General features: G+C 38.5%; 1 protein-coding gene across 1 annotated transcript; it reads left to right on the top strand.

Moving 5' to 3' along the window:
• Window positions 1-819: 819 nt before the first annotated feature.
• Window positions 820-16117, top strand: LOC110907538. Its single transcript, XM_022152505.2, has 9 exons — window positions 820-844; window positions 2156-2262; window positions 2785-2864; window positions 2994-3120; window positions 3590-3687; window positions 3813-3831; window positions 15469-15557; window positions 15635-15755; window positions 15870-16117. The coding sequence occupies exons 1-9, from the start codon at window positions 820-822 to the stop codon at window positions 15939-15941; spliced, it is 738 nt and encodes a 245-aa protein (XP_022008197.2). The 3' UTR covers window positions 15942-16117.
• Window positions 16118-18244: the final 2127 nt, after the last annotated feature.

The raw sequence follows: 18244 nt of genomic DNA, 5'->3' as shown, positions 1-18244 counted from the left end.
ACTTACCCGCTCCGTCAAGTCTACCAATTTAGGCACTTTTTGTTGCCTCTTTTGGGTACACAATTCCTTTAAAAACTTGGCGTAAGCGGGTACCTGTTTGATTGCTTCAAGTAAAGGAAGATTAATTTTGACTTGTTTAAAAACCTCCCACATTTCCTCTTTTTGAGGACCCCGTTTTGAAATGAAAATTTTCTTACCCGGATCTAACAAAGCCGAGGGAAATGGTACTTGACTAGATCCCTCACCCTCATTTATCTTTACTTAAAACGCAAACTAACTTAATTATGCCTTTGGAGTGTATAGTTCATTGCGGCTAAGGTGTGAATTTGTTATGTAGTTACTTAAAACATATGCACCAACTTCATTCTGATTCGTTTGCGCTTGACTTTATTTTTTTTGGTATGTTACGTATTATGAATGCTTGGATCGTTCTCATTTCATAACTATTTGTTATTTCATAACTATTTGTTGGGAATAAGAACCTGATTATTAGTTAAGAGAAAAAAAAAAGCAACGATGGCCAAATACTCAATTCTTGTCAAAACGTCAACGTTGGTAAAAAGTCAACAATAGTAAAAGAGTTAATGCTAGCCATGGAAATGTTTGGCTGCTAGAAGATAATGTTATAAGGGAAAAAATCAACTTGATGTGATTAGTATAGATATATTGTATTGCTTGCATTATCATAAATGTATAGATATGTATATGTTGGTTTTTGATACCAATTATAGGCCCATGTTTAGAAGATGTATTGTTTTATGGGCCCAAGTTGAGAAGTTGTGTTGTTTGATATATCCAATTGGGCCATTTGTGGCATAGATGGAATCTAGGAAAAATTGGGCCCGTAATTCATTCATATTTGTTTAGGGCTCAGTTTGGGGTTGAATTCCCAAATAGTCATAATCCCTTCTATTTAAGCTCGCTAAGTTCCGTCAATGTGGATCTAGGGTTCATACAGTTACCAAATCCAAATGTTCTGATCCATTGTTTGGTAACGAGCGGAAGGCAAAAACCTTGAAGACTTGTAACCCATGGCGTTTGATTTCTATATAATTATTTGCTTCCCTTTGAAGCATCCGGACGACGTTTTTCTCTGCTTTAGATTCAAAAACACGTTCAAGATCGTGTTTTGTTCATCCTGATTGGCTGATCCATTGTTTTAGGTAAGATCGTTACCTAACTTTTTTGGAAAATTTATAAATTGCTTTTACTAATTTTAATTGCATCATACTTTTGGCTAGGGATGGGGATAAGGTTTGAATCATGCTCTAAAAATCTGAAATTTCAGTTACTTTAGAACAAGATTCAGACCAAAAATTTCAAATTTCAATTTTGAGCAAACCAAAAACATTTTACTAACTCTTTAAAATCCTCTAAAAATGTCCCTTTAATTTCAGTAAGATGAAGTATTTAGAAATTAAAAAATTACATTGTTTTCATTATCCATACAAATAGATATTTCAATTTTATTAATTATATTAAAAATGTTTGTACACATCACATTGTATTATTAACACAGGTCTGATGGGTATTAGCACTAGTATTTCACAAACAATTTTTGGCCCAATAAGACTCGCACCAATACAATATTTTGAGCCCGTAAGCCTTATGCCAACATGCATGCCCCCCCCCCCCCTATATATCCACACCTTCTGTAAAACCATTATACGATGTCACCGCTACTGCCATCATCACTCAGATAGAATCCAGTATTTAGATCCATGACACCACTGCTAAGGTTTTTTGCTATATGAATTTTAGGTCTGGTGTTTTGGATAGTGTCACAAAAAAGCTGACGGAGTTTGGGCGGGAAAACAAAAGAATTGTAGCCCTCATCTTCTAACATGCGCCCAAATTATTTTCATTTATTATAGATAAAATAATAAAAATAGATTAGTCTGCATGTTCCATAAACAGTTTTAGCCCAATAAGCCTCATACTAAAACAATATTCTGACCCAATAAGCCATTCATAATAAAACATAAGCAATATTCTGACTCAATAAGCCGTTCATAGCTGTGCCTTCATGTGCTTAAATTCAAAGACGTGTTTAGCATTCATCACATGGATGCATTTTAATTTGTTTGCCCACACTTACATCTCAATTATTAATTAAGGCGGGATTTGACAATTTGTTTTTTTTTGTTTGTTATAGACGAAGGGAAGGATGAGAAGAAACAGCTGCAGCACTTTTCTCTATTTGGTGGCGGCTTATATAACAGTATCAGCGCTGTTCGCTGGAATCCTTCTAATCAAGATGAGGTGCGTTTTAACTGCATTTTCTTTATAATTTTCCCTTTTCCTATACAAAAGTACATGTTTTATACTCTAGTATATTACAATAATTATATTTACTGCAGTTTGTTTTCAATAATTTAGTGAAGTCACATTTTTCCAAAAGCAATCGTTATGTGCACAACTGATTTTCATTAAAGAAGTTTCCTTCTCTATATAGTTATGAAACCTAAGACTTTCAATGAATATAAGAATGCTGCTTTTGGTGTAGCATATGCTGTTTTGGTCTTGCTATTATACGTTGTACCATTGTAAGGGGTGTGATTTAACGCTTGAGTTCAACAGATTGCATATACATCCCCGATGAACTTACTATCTTTGACATTGGGTATTCCCAAGAAGTTCAGGTATGTTTTTTTCCTTTCAGTTCTCATGATATGGAAATACTCATTTTTAGCAAGTCATTTGCCAACCAAACATAGTATTTACAACATAAACTTCCAAAGAGAATCCTAATAACTTCAGTTTGTCCTGTTTATAAATCTGAAGGTACTAAGTAGGAGGCCTCCTGCAAGTGTTTTTGTGTCCAAGGGCTTATCTGATATAGCCTTTCTAAATGATGGGACAAGGTTCGAATAAAACTCCTTGATATTTATTAATAACTAAAAACTTAGTAATCACTGCATGCTTTTTTAATATTTTTGTCACAGTTTTATTAATTGAATTGACAAGTGTACCTGTCATGATACGTTGAATAGGGTACTTGCTTCTGACATAAGTGGAGCAATAAGTATGTGGGACAGAAGAGCGAGTGTGCATCCACAAAGGGTGCTCACAACTAAGAAGAGAATCGGCCTTACTAGCATCCAGTCACTTGGAGATCAAGTATAAAAAATTACATATTTAATATACATTACAACAAATATGTGTTACATATTCATTTTTGTGGAATATTAACTTTCTCCAATTGCATCTATCAACACTTACCTCATATTTATGTATCAGTGTGTATATGGTGCTAGTGAGAGTGGGTTTATATATATATATGGGATCTACGTAGACTACGCGGTGGAAGATCATCAACTGTTTTTCAAAGTGACAAGGAGGTTGTTTATCTTTTCTGCTTTTATAAATTTCACATAAGTTGAAATAAATTCTTGGTTGATAATAAACGTCTTCCCTGGCAGGTACACTCTTCTCCTCTAACATCAGTAAACTTAGAACCTATGCTGAACGAAATTGGACCTTTAGCGGTATGAGAAGTTATTATTACACCTTTTTCTTATTTTATTTCAAATCTGCTTTAATTAATTGGGTTTATATTCTTTTGATTCATGTATGTTGTATGGTGCAGGAACAATCAAGAACTTATATCCGACGAAAGGGAATACAGTCAATCAACATTAATTCATCCTGTCCATATCAGCTGGGATTCCATCTTAATGATGGTTGGTAAGTTAGTTAAGAAATAAATTCATTTGTCGTTTAAATACCTTTGATGTCTTCATCAATGTGTTTCTTTTGTATATTTTTTTCTTTTGTGTTTTAAAGTGACCTTGTTGCTATATGAATTTTAGGTCTGGTGTTTTGGATATTGTAGGTCCCTTTTCGCGGAGGATTACGAACCTAGACCTTGTTATACAAACCTACTAGCGAGTGCGGAATCCAAGCTAGCAAGCAAACCGAGTTAGTAGCAAGTAGAGAAACAAACACACAAAGATTCACCGATTAACACTAGTCGTATTAATGCAAATGAAGGTTCGGTTACAAGCTCAATGTTTACAGAAGTGTTCTATAAACTCTCTAAGTGTGTGTGTGAGTTTGGACAGAATGCTCTCAGCCCGTGTGGGTGTATTCTCTCTGTCTTGTGTCTGTCTATCGAAACTCAACACATGCATGGGTATTTATACCCAGCCCATGATGCTATGTCCGAAGGATTCGACAGATGGTCCGAAGGATCATCTGTCGAAGATTAAGTGTTCGAAGGATAAGCATGTACCTCGAAGGATCACCTTTCGAGGTCAAGTCATTCGAAGCATATCTTTCGATGAGATCGAAGGATCCACATCATCCTTCGATCTCTTATCCTTCGGGACAGTGCATCTTTCAACATCTCTTTCAACTGTTGACTGAGTCAAACCAGGAGGACGGTTTACTTGGTCAACTTACAGGACTGACAAAGACATCGTTTACATACAGACCGAATACAGACAAAGTACAGACACAAGTGCACCAACAAACTCCCCCTTGGCTGTAGCTTTGTCTTTGATCTCTAAGCTTTGTCTTGTTCTTCTAAAGGTGTAGACTCGTCTTTGAACTTCGACGGTCTTTGGTCTTCAGGTCTTCAAGACTTTGATGTCCTATCATGTCTTCAATGTCGGAGGATCTTCAAAGTCTTCACGTCTTGAAAGTAGAAAGTGTATCAACAAACTACCCGTATCATGTAGGAAGTGTGTTGACAAACTCCCCCTTAACATAAGCTCCCCCTTGAGTTATGCTCGTGAAATACTTTAACTTTATGAAGTAAGATCCTTGAGGTGATGATGATGGCCAGCAGCAACTCAATCATCTTCATTCATTGAGTGCCTTCGTGTCTTCATTCCAAAGCTCGTCAACGACCATGTTCTCCTAGCCTTTAGAATCTGCACACGCAAGAAATCTAAACGCGTAATGAGAACAACTGCTTGGAATATAGTTAGCATAAACAAATGACACACGAATGACCATGTCATAATCAAACACCGTCCGACAGTTTGAAAGTTTTAATAAATTTATCAATTTAAATTCTAACTTTCAAAACATGCAAATTTCTGACCGTTTATGAAGATTTAGTCAATTCGGTTTTCAGTCAGGTTTCAGGTAACGAAGACTTGAGCTCCAACATCGTACGATCGAAAATAAAGCAGAAATAAAATCTTTTTGGTTTTTATAAAGTTTATATTAAAACAAGCCTAAAATCTTTTTGGTATTTTTGAAATTAAAAGACAACAATTTAAAATCCTTTGAGTGTTATCAAACGACATCACCGCTAATGTCGTGCTGATATGCACCAAACGACGAAACTGTTTAAAAGAAATAATAAAGGTTAAGCAGTAAATAAATAAATATATACAAACATTCTTTTTGCGAGTTTCGAGGGTAAGAGAATCATATCAGTGTACGGTCATGCCAAAACACTCTTGTTGTTCAGTTAGTTAACATTAAGATAAGCATCCTATAACAATTATCGGTATTGTTATCCACTTAAGCTCAATTTATCAGATGTAATCATGTTTAGAGGATACGTTAATGTATGATTTATACTTACCGACCGGTGTTCATCCACATCACGACACATTCCCGTATCAAGGTATGCACGAGAGTTCATCTTACCGGTGAGTATACCGATTATCATCTGTTTGACCGTATAAAATGTGAGATACTCACTTATTTTGAATTGAAAACAAGCCCTATGTGATATAATCACTTATTGATGAGGAACTTGATTTTCGTATGCATGAAGGCACAGGTGCAAGTCCGTGAACAGGTCAGTACTTTCGTACAGCAGAGAGACGAACTTGACACCCGGAAAAATGTGATATTTTATCACTTATTTGATTTGGACATGTGATTGTTTATCACTTATTGAGGTCGAATGCAGTATGTAATATGTACACGTATGTATAGTATCATGGAAGATCTAGACTTGCGTCCCCGTTATTTTTCGGTAAAAGATACAACCATGATACCCAGATGATAAGCAGCATAAAGACCGAATATCTCAGAACCTCGGCAATCTATCAAACGAAATTTCGGTACTAAGACCATATGCCAATGAATGGTTCCCACCTGGTCTTCAGTCGATTAAGATTTATATCACCCTGCACACTTTAAAATGATTGTGAGCCTACCGATACATCTTATATAGAGCTGCTTATCGTTTTTCATTTAAGGTTTAAAGAGGTTTGGATAGACCACTGATGTACTATCATTTTCTCTTTTGCTCGCCAGGAAACTCATTTTTGTTTTTCTATTGTTTTTGTGTTTTTGAATTTTTCGATGTTTTTGGATTTTCCGATTTTTGGATTTACTCCCCCTAAAATCAATAAACTAAGACAAATTTAAAACACAAAGTTATTTACAAAAATGATTTTCCGATGCTGGTTTTACTCTTGCTTGACCTTAATGCCGTTTACCAATAATAAAAAGTCAAATCTTGATTTGTCAAATGCTTTGGTAAATAAGTCGGCACGTTGGTCATCGGTGTGGACCTTAACAACATCGATTAGCCTTTTCTCAAAGCAATCACGTATGAAGTGATATTTGATTTCGATGTGTTTGGTCTTTGAATGCTGCACAGGATTTCTAGTGATATCTAAAGCAGCAGAATTATCAACGTAAATAGGAGTAGTTAGGAATTCAAAACCGTAGTCCCGCATTTGTTGTTGGATCCAAAGAACTTGGGAGCAACAACTTGAGGCAGCAATGTATTCAGCTTCGCATGTTGATGTAGCTACACACGTCTGCTTCTTGCACTGCCATGTGACTAGGCGATTTCCTAAAAACTGACATCCAGCCGTTGTGGATTTGCCGTCGATTTTGCATCCGCCAAAATCAGAATCACTGAATGCTACCAATTCAAAGTTATTATCCCTAGGATACCACAGACCGGTGTCCGGGTAAGCCTTCAAATAACGAAAAATCCTTTTAACAGCAGCAAGATGTGAGGCCTTCGGGTTAACTTGATATCTGGCAAGCAGGCACGTCGGGTACATTATGTCTGGCCTTGATGCTGTGAGGTACATGAGAGATCCGATCATGGCGCGATAGATAGAAGGGCTAACAGCTTCTCCCTTCAAGTCTGGAGTAATTCCGTGATTAGTTGGCAATGGGGTACCAATGGGCGTTGCATCAGACATCTGGAACCGGCTCAAGATGTCACCAACATATTTAGTCTGATGGATGAATATCCCAGACTCCGTTTGTTGTACTTGTAGGCCCAAGAAGAAGGTCATTTCCCCCATAGCACTCATCTCGAATTTATCCTGCATAATGCGCTCGAATTCCCTACACAAGACATCATTAGTAGAACCAAAAATAATGTCATCAACGTATACCTGTACCAGAAGAAGATCTCCATCTTGTTCTTTGATGAAGAGAGTACAGTCGATAAGACCTCTACGAAAACCGTTCTCCAGCAGATAGTGAGATAAGGTTGCATACCAAGCTCGTGGTGCTTGATGAAGACCATAAAGAGCTTTGTTGAGCAACCAAACCCGATCGGGATGGATAGGATCTTCAAAACCTGGAGGCTGTTCGACATACACCTCTTCTTCAACCACACCATGTAAAAATGCACTTTTCACGTCCATCTGATAGACCTTGAATCCTTTGAAGGACGCATAGGCTAGAAAGATTCGAATTGCTTCGAGACGTGCAACAGGTGCATAGACTTCGTTGTAGTCGATTCCTTCAATCTGACGAAAACCTTGAACGACTAAACGAGCTTTGTTTCGGATAACAACTCCGCGGTCATCCTTTTTGCATTTGAAAACCCAACGGGTACCAATCTTCTTGTATCCAGCAGGTTTCTCTACTAGTTTCCAGACACCCAGCTTCTGGAATTGTTGCAGTTCTTCCTGCATTGCTTCAACCCAAGCATTATCTTTCAAGGCTTCTTTCCACGTTCTTGGTTCTTCTTGTGAGACATAACACGCGAAGGACCAGTCGTTTTGTTGCCCGGATTCTCGAATAGCTGCATACAAGCCTGCATTGTTGTTGTTTCGCAACATGTTTCTTGTTTGTACGCCACTTTGCACATTTCCAATGATGTTTTGTTGAGGATGGGTATTATGAATCCTTGTTTCTGGATTATCTGGAACTGGAACATTTATACCCAGATTGTTGAGATTAAGATCAACAACCAATTCAAGACCCGGAATTGACGAAGAGGATGATGCAGTAGTCTCAGCTGTTCTATGTGTATCCACTGGAGGAGTACCCTCTGAAGTACCATGAACTGCTGTTGTAGGAGCTTCTTGATCTGCATCTAGAAATTCATCATCCTCTGAAGATTCGTTCAATTCGTTTGCATCATGAAAATCCTCATTGTTGAGAGTATTATTGTTCACCGAAGAAGATGGTTCTTGATTAACAAGAATTGGACGAACCACCGGTGAAACTGTTGCATTGTCACTCTCGAAAAACATCCTAGCCGCAGCATTTTCTTCAGCGGCTTCAACATTGATCGAATTGAAGAAGTCATCATACTCAAACATCCAAGGTTGACCCGGATTTTTGACTGGCAAGGTGTGCCTTTGTACTCTGACCTCAGACCATTCCTCGATCCTTTTAGTCTCTAGATTCCAGACTCGTAAGTTAGGGGTGGCATACCCAAGAAAGTATCCATCAATTGCTCTTGCCCCAAACTTTCCATTAGGATCGATGATTGTGCATGGAGCTCCAAACGGTTCTAGATAAGACAAATCTGGTTTCCGTTTTTGAAGAAGCTCAAAGCAGGTCTTGTTGTGTCTTTTGACTGTAAGGACTCTGTTCAAGGTGTAACATGCAGAGGCCACAGCTTCAGTCCAGAATGGAATGGGTAGCTGCGACTCTACCAACATTGTCCTAGCAGTCTCGATCAATGTGCGGTTCTTACGTTCAGCGACACCATTCTGTTGAGGAGTATAAGCTGCACTAAACTCATGAAGAATACCTTTTGAATTGCAGAACTCCGTCATGGAATGATTTTTAAATTCAGTACCATTGTCGCTACGTATCCGCCTAACCTTCAACTTATACAAATTCTCAATCTGAATGATCAAGTTTTTGATAATGCCAAAGGTTTCACTCTTGTGTGCCATGAACGCAACCCAAGAAAATCTTGAATAATCATCAGTAACCACGAGGCAGTATTGATCACCCCGAATACTCTTGTGCTTGACAGGACCGAACAAATCCATGTGCAAACGCTCAAGAGGAACTGCCACTGTGTTGATCTTCTTTGTAGGGTGCTTCTTCTTTGTTTGTTTTCCTTTCTGGCACGAAACACAGATGTCTTGAAGATGAAAATTTTTGAGGGGAACACCATTCACCAATTCATTTGAAACCAAATGATTCATTTTGCGTAAGTGAATGTGACCCATTCGTCTGTGCCAAGAGATAGTGTCTTTTTCTGTGGCTTTTGAAACGAAACAAGTTGCTTGTGCAGACGTAGTAATAGCCTGGCTCATGTCAAGGACGTACAAATCATTTATCCTTGGAGCCGACAAGAGAATCCATTCTTTTGGAATTTTGAAGCCGGGTTTCAGCACATAACATCCATTAGCATCAAAGTGTACTGAAAATTTCTTGTCACAGATTTGAGAAACACTAAGAAGATTGTGATCAAGTTGTTGCACAAAATTGATCTTGTCAAAGCTGACAATCCCGTTAGATATCATTCCTTCACCCGTAATGTATCCACCTTTATCTCCAGCAAAAGCAACATAACCTCCTCTAATAGATTTAACGTCGTAGAGAAGCTTCATGTCGCCTGTCATGTGCCTGGATGCCCCACTATCAACAATCCAGTGACTACTGATAGTTCCTCCTGAAGCACCCTGCACATGAACTCAAATGAATTAGTTGGAGATGGGGACCCAAGCCATTGTGGTCTTGGGTCTTCCATTTTCATCAATGACAATAACTTCTTGTCTTTGATGGTTGGTGAATTGTGATGGTCCCCCTGATTCAGTAACCATTTTTGGTTTCCAAGTCTGTTTGGTTTCACCAGTGTTTTTCTTTAAAATTTTAACTTCTTGATGATTTGAAATTTTAGAATTTTCTGGTTTTACAACAACAGATTGTTTTTGAACCACATCGGTTTTAATCGCTTTTTCAATCTTTTTGACCTGTTGGCGTTTCTGTTTCTTTTCCCTTTCTTTTACAAGGCGGGGATCATGTTTTGTGGAAACAGTTTGCTTACGGTCAGCTTTGCCACGGGGATCATCAACCTTTCCTTTCTGCTTATGAAGATATGGACAATTACGAATAATATGTCCAATGGTTCCACACTCAAAACATGATCTTCGTTCTACAAACCCCGAAGAATCATGTGTTCTCTTAGCCGATGATGTTGAACTTTGTGAACCCGAGGTACTAGGTTTTGAACTGCTTGGTTCATTTCTTTTCTCGACAATAACTTTCTTGACAAAATCTAAGTTAGATTGATTTTCAAACTTTTCAATTTTGTCTGTTCCCGTCGATTTCACAAAGTTAACATTCTTCTTCTTCTTTTGGTTCGGCTTCTTGTTAGCTTGAGCCGGTGTTTTACCTTTGGGTTTGGTGTGATTTTGCTGTGTTGGCACTGTTGGTAATTTCTTGTTGCCAAATTGTTTTCGAATTTCAGCCTTTGGAATAGGAGGACACTGAGTAACTGTAACTTTAGGTCCTGCCTTTCCCAAGAACTTACTCGTCGAATTCTCAAAGACTTTGCAGATTAAGGATTGATTAACATTCTTAATGGGAAAATCTTTGTCTGAGTAAATTTTATCATCACCAACTAGAGTGTACAGCAAATTCACACTCTCCGGCTCTCCTGCAGATGAGGACTCAGTTGCAACAGTCTTAGCGGGTTGAACAGGGGGATCACATAGAATGTGATTCTCAAGAGGTATGTCCTCATTTTTGGCTACCGCATCAGACTTTGCTGGGACAGTATCGTCAGATTCATCATCAGACGAATCAGCATCCTCAATCACAACTGGAGGATCTTGATTCTGTTCAGCACTCACAAATGTATCTGCTGACACATCCGAATCTGAGGATACTTCCTTTTGGTATCCGAGCCCTGCAGCAAACTCCTTAACATCTAGAGGCACAGAAGGTTCAAAGAAAACTCTGTCCTCTTCATCAGGCATGGCGTCATAATTATGTCTCACTGGTGGTGGACACTTCTTGTACCCTATGCATGTGACATCTCTCTTTTCCTTCTGAACGTCAATGATGTGATCTAACACATAGCTAGAACTCAAATAACTATCTAGCTTGAGTTTGATCGCATCACTTTCAGTTTTCACACAAGCCATCTCTTTTTGCATACTCTCAAGGCGAGATATATACAAATTAATATCAGTTTGTTTTCTTGAAACCATTTTAGTCAGTTCTGTTTTATCCTTCTTTAATGTTTCAATTACTGACTTAAATTCTTTTTCATGGTTTTCATAAAACATGTTGGCTTCTGTGCATTTAGAGAGGTCCACAGTCAATTTCTGATTGTGGATGAATGTCACATCATATTTCTCTTGCAAAGCGTCATGCTTACTTTGCAAGTCACTCAGATTCTCATTCACAATAGTATGTTTGTCTTGCAAGTCAAACAAACTAGCTTGTAAAGCATCATGTTTGTCTTGCAACTCAGACATACTTTTCTCAAGATCAGCACATCTATCATGCAACCTAGCACATTCATCACAATTAACAGCAGTGGGTTCATCGACACATACCTGACTTGATGAACCGTCGACATTAGCCATAAAGGCTGAATGGAGAGAAGACGAAGAGTAAGCAGCTTGATCCACCAGAATAGATCTTCTTTGAGTTTCTGCTACAGCTTCCCCCAAGAGTTCATCAATGTCAATATCATCCGAAACATTAGATGTCTCACCCACATGATCATCACCAGAATTTGATGATTCTTCATCAACGCTCCTACTGTATCCAGAGGAGTCTTCATCTTCAGACGATTCATCACCACTGGCAGAAGATTCTCCACCATTGGTGTGAACTAGCTCCTTCACAATCTGAGCAAAACATGCTGTTCCATCAGGAGCATCACCACCCAACTGGATTGACCAGTCACAACCTTCATCCACCTGAACTGCAAGTGCTCGGTTGGTTTGGTTGTTGACAGGCACCAATGTACGATCATTGTTTCTGTTCTGCTGGTTGCCTTGGTTCCTGAAGGGGTTTTGATTCCCGTGCTGGGCTGGCTTTGTACATTCCCGTTTAAAGTGGCCCCGTTCACCACAGTTGAAGCACTTAACAGCTTGCTTATCAAACCCATACTTGGTGTCTCGCTTACTTTCCAAGCTGGTTCTGCCAGTACTTTCCATCCAATCCTTTGCTCTTCTCACTGCACTCGCAAAGGCCCACTTGATATCCATCAAGTCCATCTCTTCCTTATCAATCTGCCTGTAATCTTCTTGTGTCAGATTAATGTTTCCAATCTGACCTTCTATCAACCCACAGTACGCGCTCACTACAGTGTTAAGCAGCTCCATGTGTTCCTTAGCTACTTCTACACTGATTTTAGAAAAACTTGAAGTGTCAAGCTGTACTGTATTTGGCTTTGATTGTTGACCTGCAGCAGATGATGTTCCTCCATAACATGCATATTGTGGTTGTTGAGCAGGAGGAGGAGGAGGTGGTTGTATTGGATTTCCATACAGATCTGTGGTTGGAGGCGGCTTTATAGGAACTTGCACTGGATTGCCATACATATCCGTGCTTGTGACAAACGCTGTTTGAAGTGGAGCATGTGAACCGGCTTTTGCTGATGAAGAAGTGGAGGTGCCATAATACATCTCTGGATTCTGTGGCACTGCGACTCTCTTTGCCTTCAACGTTTCTTCCTGATCCTTGTTCTCCAGAAGCTGCACGAAATCGTTGATATTTGTGGTTCTCAACGTTCCGTTGTACTTCAAGATTTCCAGGAAGTTGTTCCATTGAGGAGGCAATGCATCGGCAAACTTCTTTACCACCTCTGTTGGAGTCGTTGTGACTTCAAAGTTGGTCAGCTCAGTAAGTAGGTGATAGAAACGGCTTGTCATATCTCCCAATGACTCCTTATCCATACATGTGAAGCCATCGAATTCTTTCTTCGGTAGATCTCGTCTTAGTTGACGTGTGGCTTCATTACCTACTCCTCTTGTCTTCAATGCATCCCACAGCTTCTTCGTTGTCTTGAAACTGACGAACTGATGATAAATATCCTTGCTCAGTGCTTGAGTGAGAATAGCGTATGCTTTCTTTTCTAAGTCATACGTCTTCTTTTGATCATCAGGAAGATCGGCAAATGTAGCTGTCGAAGAAGCAGCAACCTCGATAGTTTGATCGAATTCCGTAATGAATCGTAACCACAACTCTGTATTTTGACCAAGAATGTATGTATGGAAACGATCAACCCATCCTGGATATTCATGAAGATGCATCAACTTTGGAGGCCTGTTCAAACTTCCGGTTTCACTTTCGCTTAGAAGAAGACTTTGAATACTCGGAGTTTGATTTGAAACAAACGCCCATTGACCAGCTGGAGTGGCATTTGTTTGTGAGGATGTAGATACCGGAGATTCGGCCCATGATGGAGATTGACTGGTGATCATGTATTTTCCACTGTCTGGAGCCGGACTTCCCCACCAACTCGGATTCATGATAAATAAGCAAAATAAATGCTAAGTATGAATGATCCGAAAGATGCACAGCCGAAGGATCCTGGTCGAAGGATCTGAAATCACAGAAACTTGTTAGCAATAAACTGACCACAGTCGAAAGATCGATTTATTGTTCGAAGGATCAACAGTATTCGAAAGATTACTGTTGACTCTCGAACAATGACTTCGAAGGATTCAAGAGCTCGAAGGATTCCCTTTTGAAAGATCCTTATCTTTCGAGTTAACTCTTTATCTTTCGAATAACAGATCTCGAAGGACACTAATCTTTCGAAAAGATTCCTCTGTCGAAGGATATGTTTCAGACTTCGAAGGATGGGTCGAAGGATATAAATCTTTCGAGCCCTCCTTGATCGAAAGATATCGAAGGATGATCTTTCGATGTCGAAAGATATCTTTCGAGACCTCTGACACAATCTGATCTGATGTGAAAGGTTGGTGAAAAGGTGACAGGGGTTGGTGAAGTTGCTTTCGGCAGAAAGGATGTTTCTGCACAACTTTCCACCAAACTTTTTGACTTTCAAAAATTATACCCAAAAAGGCAAAACCTTATCCTCAAGTTCAGTCACCGGAAACACACCGGAATACCACCGGAAAACACAAAGTTTTCTAAAAACCAATTTTTATGTTACCCAACCCAAACTTGAACACTCCCGGTTAGTTTAGACACGTTTTTACTCAAAGAAAATGCAAGAAACTTAGTAAAAACAGGTGCAAAACCAAGTGTTTCAACACACCAAAACTTGTAAAAACCCGGTTTTAAACAAGGTTAAGAGCCTTAGCTCTGATACCACTTGTAGGTCCCTTTTCGCGGAGGATTACGAACCTAGACCTTGTTATACAAACCTACTAGCGAGTGCGGAATCCAAGCTAGCAAGCAAACCGAGTTAGTAGCAAGTAGAGAAACAAACACACAAAGATTCACCGATTAACACTAGTCGTATTAATGCAAATGAAGGTTCGGTTACAAGCTCAATGTTTACAGAAGTGTTCTATAAACTCTCTAAGTGTGTGTGTGAGTTTGGACAGAATGCTCTCAGCCCGTGTGGGTGTATTCTCTCTGTCTTGTGTCTGTCTATCGAAACTCAACACATGCATGGGTATTTATACCCAGCCCATGATGCTATGTCCGAAGGATTCGACAGATGGTCCGAAGGATCATCTGTCGAAGATTAAGTGTTCGAAGGATAAGCATGTACCTCGAAGGATCACCTTTCGAGGTCAAGTCATTCGAAGCATATCTTTCGATGAGATCGAAGGATCCACATCATCCTTCGATCTCTTATCCTTCGGGACAGTGCATCTTTCAACATCTCTTTCAACTGTTGACTGAGTCAAACCAGGAGGACGGTTTACTTGGTCAACTTACAGGACTGACAAAGACATCGTTTACATACAGACCGAATACAGACAAAGTACAGACACAAGTGCACCAACAGATATGCATAATTACCGAGTGTCACATATCCATTGCCCTCCCCTTCCTCCTTGGATGTTAGTCTTTCTAAGTTTTTCTATGTTCTTTACATGTTCTTTTTCGTTATATATTTTCATAATTCAAAGTTCGTAATATCTAGCATGTTTGTTTATCAAATTAGGAAATCATGTATGTTGTATGGTGCCGGATTCCCTCTATCCCCCCCCCCCAAGGAAACCCGCATGGCTTCCTGAACATTCAGTAAGACATTTATTTTTACCTATTTAGCTCCATGACACCACTGCTAAATTCCCAGCATCAAATTCAATAATTGTGCTATGTGTTTATTATTTAATTGGTTACTGGAAAGAAGCATGTATGTTTGAGTTAGTACATACCTATGTGCAGATATATGCAGTTGCGTCAACTTCTAGCAATGGACTTCACGTTTTAGATTTTTATCCACACAGCAGCTCCCCATGCCATGTAGATTATGAGTAAGAAACGTCCCACCTTTTCTTTTACCATCAAAGCTAAACTTTGATCTTATTTTTAACTGCCATTATTCCTGTAGTGATTCAAAGAGTCATCGGGAGACTGTCAAGCATAAGCAAAGCGTTTTTGTGCCGCTATCTAAACGTGTTACATCTTGTGCCATTCATCCGCTTAATGGCACCATTGTTGCTGGAACCATGGTGGGTATACGGACAATCATACATACATACATACTGCACTCTTTTATATGTTTTCCATTTTTAATGAATGCGTTGTTAAGGCTAATGTAACAATTAATGATGTTTTTTGAATAGAATGCATCTTTATTAACGATTTCCCAAAAGCACCTTTGCAAGAAAGGAGATGGTGAAGATGAGCAATCATGAAAGAGGATAGACCCTGGAACTACAAATCATAATACAGAGGCCAATGAGATACTTGTAATACAAGCATACAGCTATATCCATATAAAATACATGATATGATGTTTGTAATACAAGCAAGCCACTACATCCATATACAATACATGATATGATGTGCAGGGAGTAGAGGTGTTGTTGAGGGTGGAATATATGTTGTGGTGTATTACAATGTAAAAAAATTCACATTAAGGAAAATGTTTTTGATTGAATCTCTCTCTACCATATGGAATATAATGATTCTTTTTATTTTATCATGTGTGCCTTGTATGTGACAATATTTAACATAGCTATTTAATAGTCATCATATTTGAAATTTAATGATTATTTACTACAAAACATTTAGGAATCGATAGAAGGGAAAGTAACTGTGATGAATATCATATAGTTGTCAATTGGTAATAGTTGAAGGGCTCAGTTGTAGCTTTGTGATCAACGAATAACTAACTTGTAGTTGGTCCTAAATATGCTATTCTCTCAATTGTACTTTATATCAGATATGGAATGAGAAGCACCTAACTTTGAATTGAATCTATCTATTCTATCTGAATTCTTTCTGAACTTTGTCCTCCAACATTGCTATAAGAGCTGACGGTCGACGGACTCCATTGTTATAAGATTTCTTACCTCAACCTCATAATATCAACATCATTATCTTTTGTTATGAATTTCTCAACTTCAACTTCACCACTTCACGAATAAAATGAAGTCTAACATTAATATGCTTTGTTCATTCACCGAACATTTTATTTTTATACAATTGAACTGCCCCTGGTTATCACACCTAACCACATCATCTTTAAACTTCGTCCCCAATTCCTGCCCAAATGATCTTTGTCTAGGTGATTGTTTCAACCCATACAATGATCTTTTCAATAAACAGACCATATCTTCTTTTCCTAGTTCTTCAAATCCCAAAGGTTGGCTCATGTATTTCTCTTCTAGATTACCAGGCAGAAAAACTGTTTTAACATCCAATTGTTCTAGCTCTAAATGAATGACTGCAGTCATAGCTAGCATTATTTTGATTGAAGATTGTTTAACAACAGAGGAAATATCTCACTATAGTCTACACCTAATCTTTGTGTAAACCCTTTAGCTACTAATCTGGCTTTGAATCTTGGGCCTTCAACTTCTGGAATTCCTTCAACTCCATTTATATGGTATAACTTTCTGCCCCATAGGTTCTCAGTCAATACCCAAGTTTGATTATCATGTAGTGACTTGATCTCATCTTTCATAACTTCCTTCCACTTCTCTTTTTCTTTTGAAGTAATTGCTTTTTTGAAAGATAAAGGTTCATTAGAATCTTCCATTTCAACTGCCATAAACACATAAGCTGAAATATCGTCCTGATGGGTTGGTAAAATTCCTTAGCTTAATGGTTTTAATTTCGGTTAATTACACGAAGTTACTTTCTACAATACGCTACTTTGATATGGTTTGTGTTTTGCAGGCATTGACGGGTTTAAGGTGCATTTTGGAGAATTACTGAAGCTTTGGGCGGATGCTAGAGAGAACATAATTGAAGAAAATGCAAAAAGAGGCAAAACTGAGCTGAACTCTGCGCAAGAAACAGTCCAAACTTCATTTTGGCTTATCCCGAGCTAGACAATGAGTTTCGGGGCTTATAAGGTTTTGAAAGGCAAGAAATTGTCGCATTATCTATTGCACACTGGCTGATTGGTAAAAACGGGATTTTTTAGAGAAAAAGTCAATTTTGGAAAAGGGGGAGTTACACTTTGTTATTCCTTCAACTTCCATTCATTGGAAAAAAAAAAAAACACTTCATCTTCATCCATTCTCCACCATCCAAACCCTAACCCCTAACCCTCAACTCTCCTTCAAGACTCAAGATTATGGTTCGGTGCTCGTATTCATCCTCCGGTGATCGTGCCTCTTCGACCATGAACGACCATGAACCGTTAGTCTCTTCGGTTTCACCCCGGTATAGATTGTTGTAAGAATTTCTAGGGTTTATGAATTTGTATTTTCATGTGATTTTGCGACAAATTGTTTAGTATTTGAAACCTTTGATAATTGTCGTGCATTTGAATTGAATTTGTGAATTGTCGAATGATTATAAAATTTGACTTTGCGAAATGAATTTGTGCACTTATGCCTTATCGTAGGTTAGGATTTACAACGAAGTGCATTACGGTCCGTTGTCTATGACGTAGATAACAATTGGCACCTAAGCTACATGATAGTAATCTGTTAATCACTATATGCAATTGAATCAAGTTAAAACATGTAGGAACCCTAGGTCT

This window comes from Helianthus annuus, chromosome 14 (genome assembly GCF_002127325.2).
Source record: "Helianthus annuus cultivar XRQ/B chromosome 14, HanXRQr2.0-SUNRISE, whole genome shotgun sequence".
Classification (NCBI taxonomy): Eukaryota; Viridiplantae; Streptophyta; class Magnoliopsida; order Asterales; family Asteraceae; genus Helianthus; species Helianthus annuus.
This window is presented reverse-complemented; position numbering and strand designations above follow the sequence as displayed.

What these genes read in the sequence shown, in the direction of transcription:
- LOC110907538 (XM_022152505.2), top strand. Translation starts at nt 820, where the DNA reads ATGGAATCTAGGAAAAATTGGGCCC. An exon ending in ATCCTTCTAATCAAGATGAG is followed by an intron (nt 2,263 to 2,784) that starts GTGCGTTTTAAC and finishes ATAAATCTGAAG; the next exon opens with GTACTAAGTAGGAGGCCTCC. An exon ending in CCATGCCATGTAGATTATGA is followed by an intron (nt 15,558 to 15,634) that starts GTAAGAAACGTC and finishes TTATTCCTGTAG; the next exon opens with TGATTCAAAGAGTCATCGGG.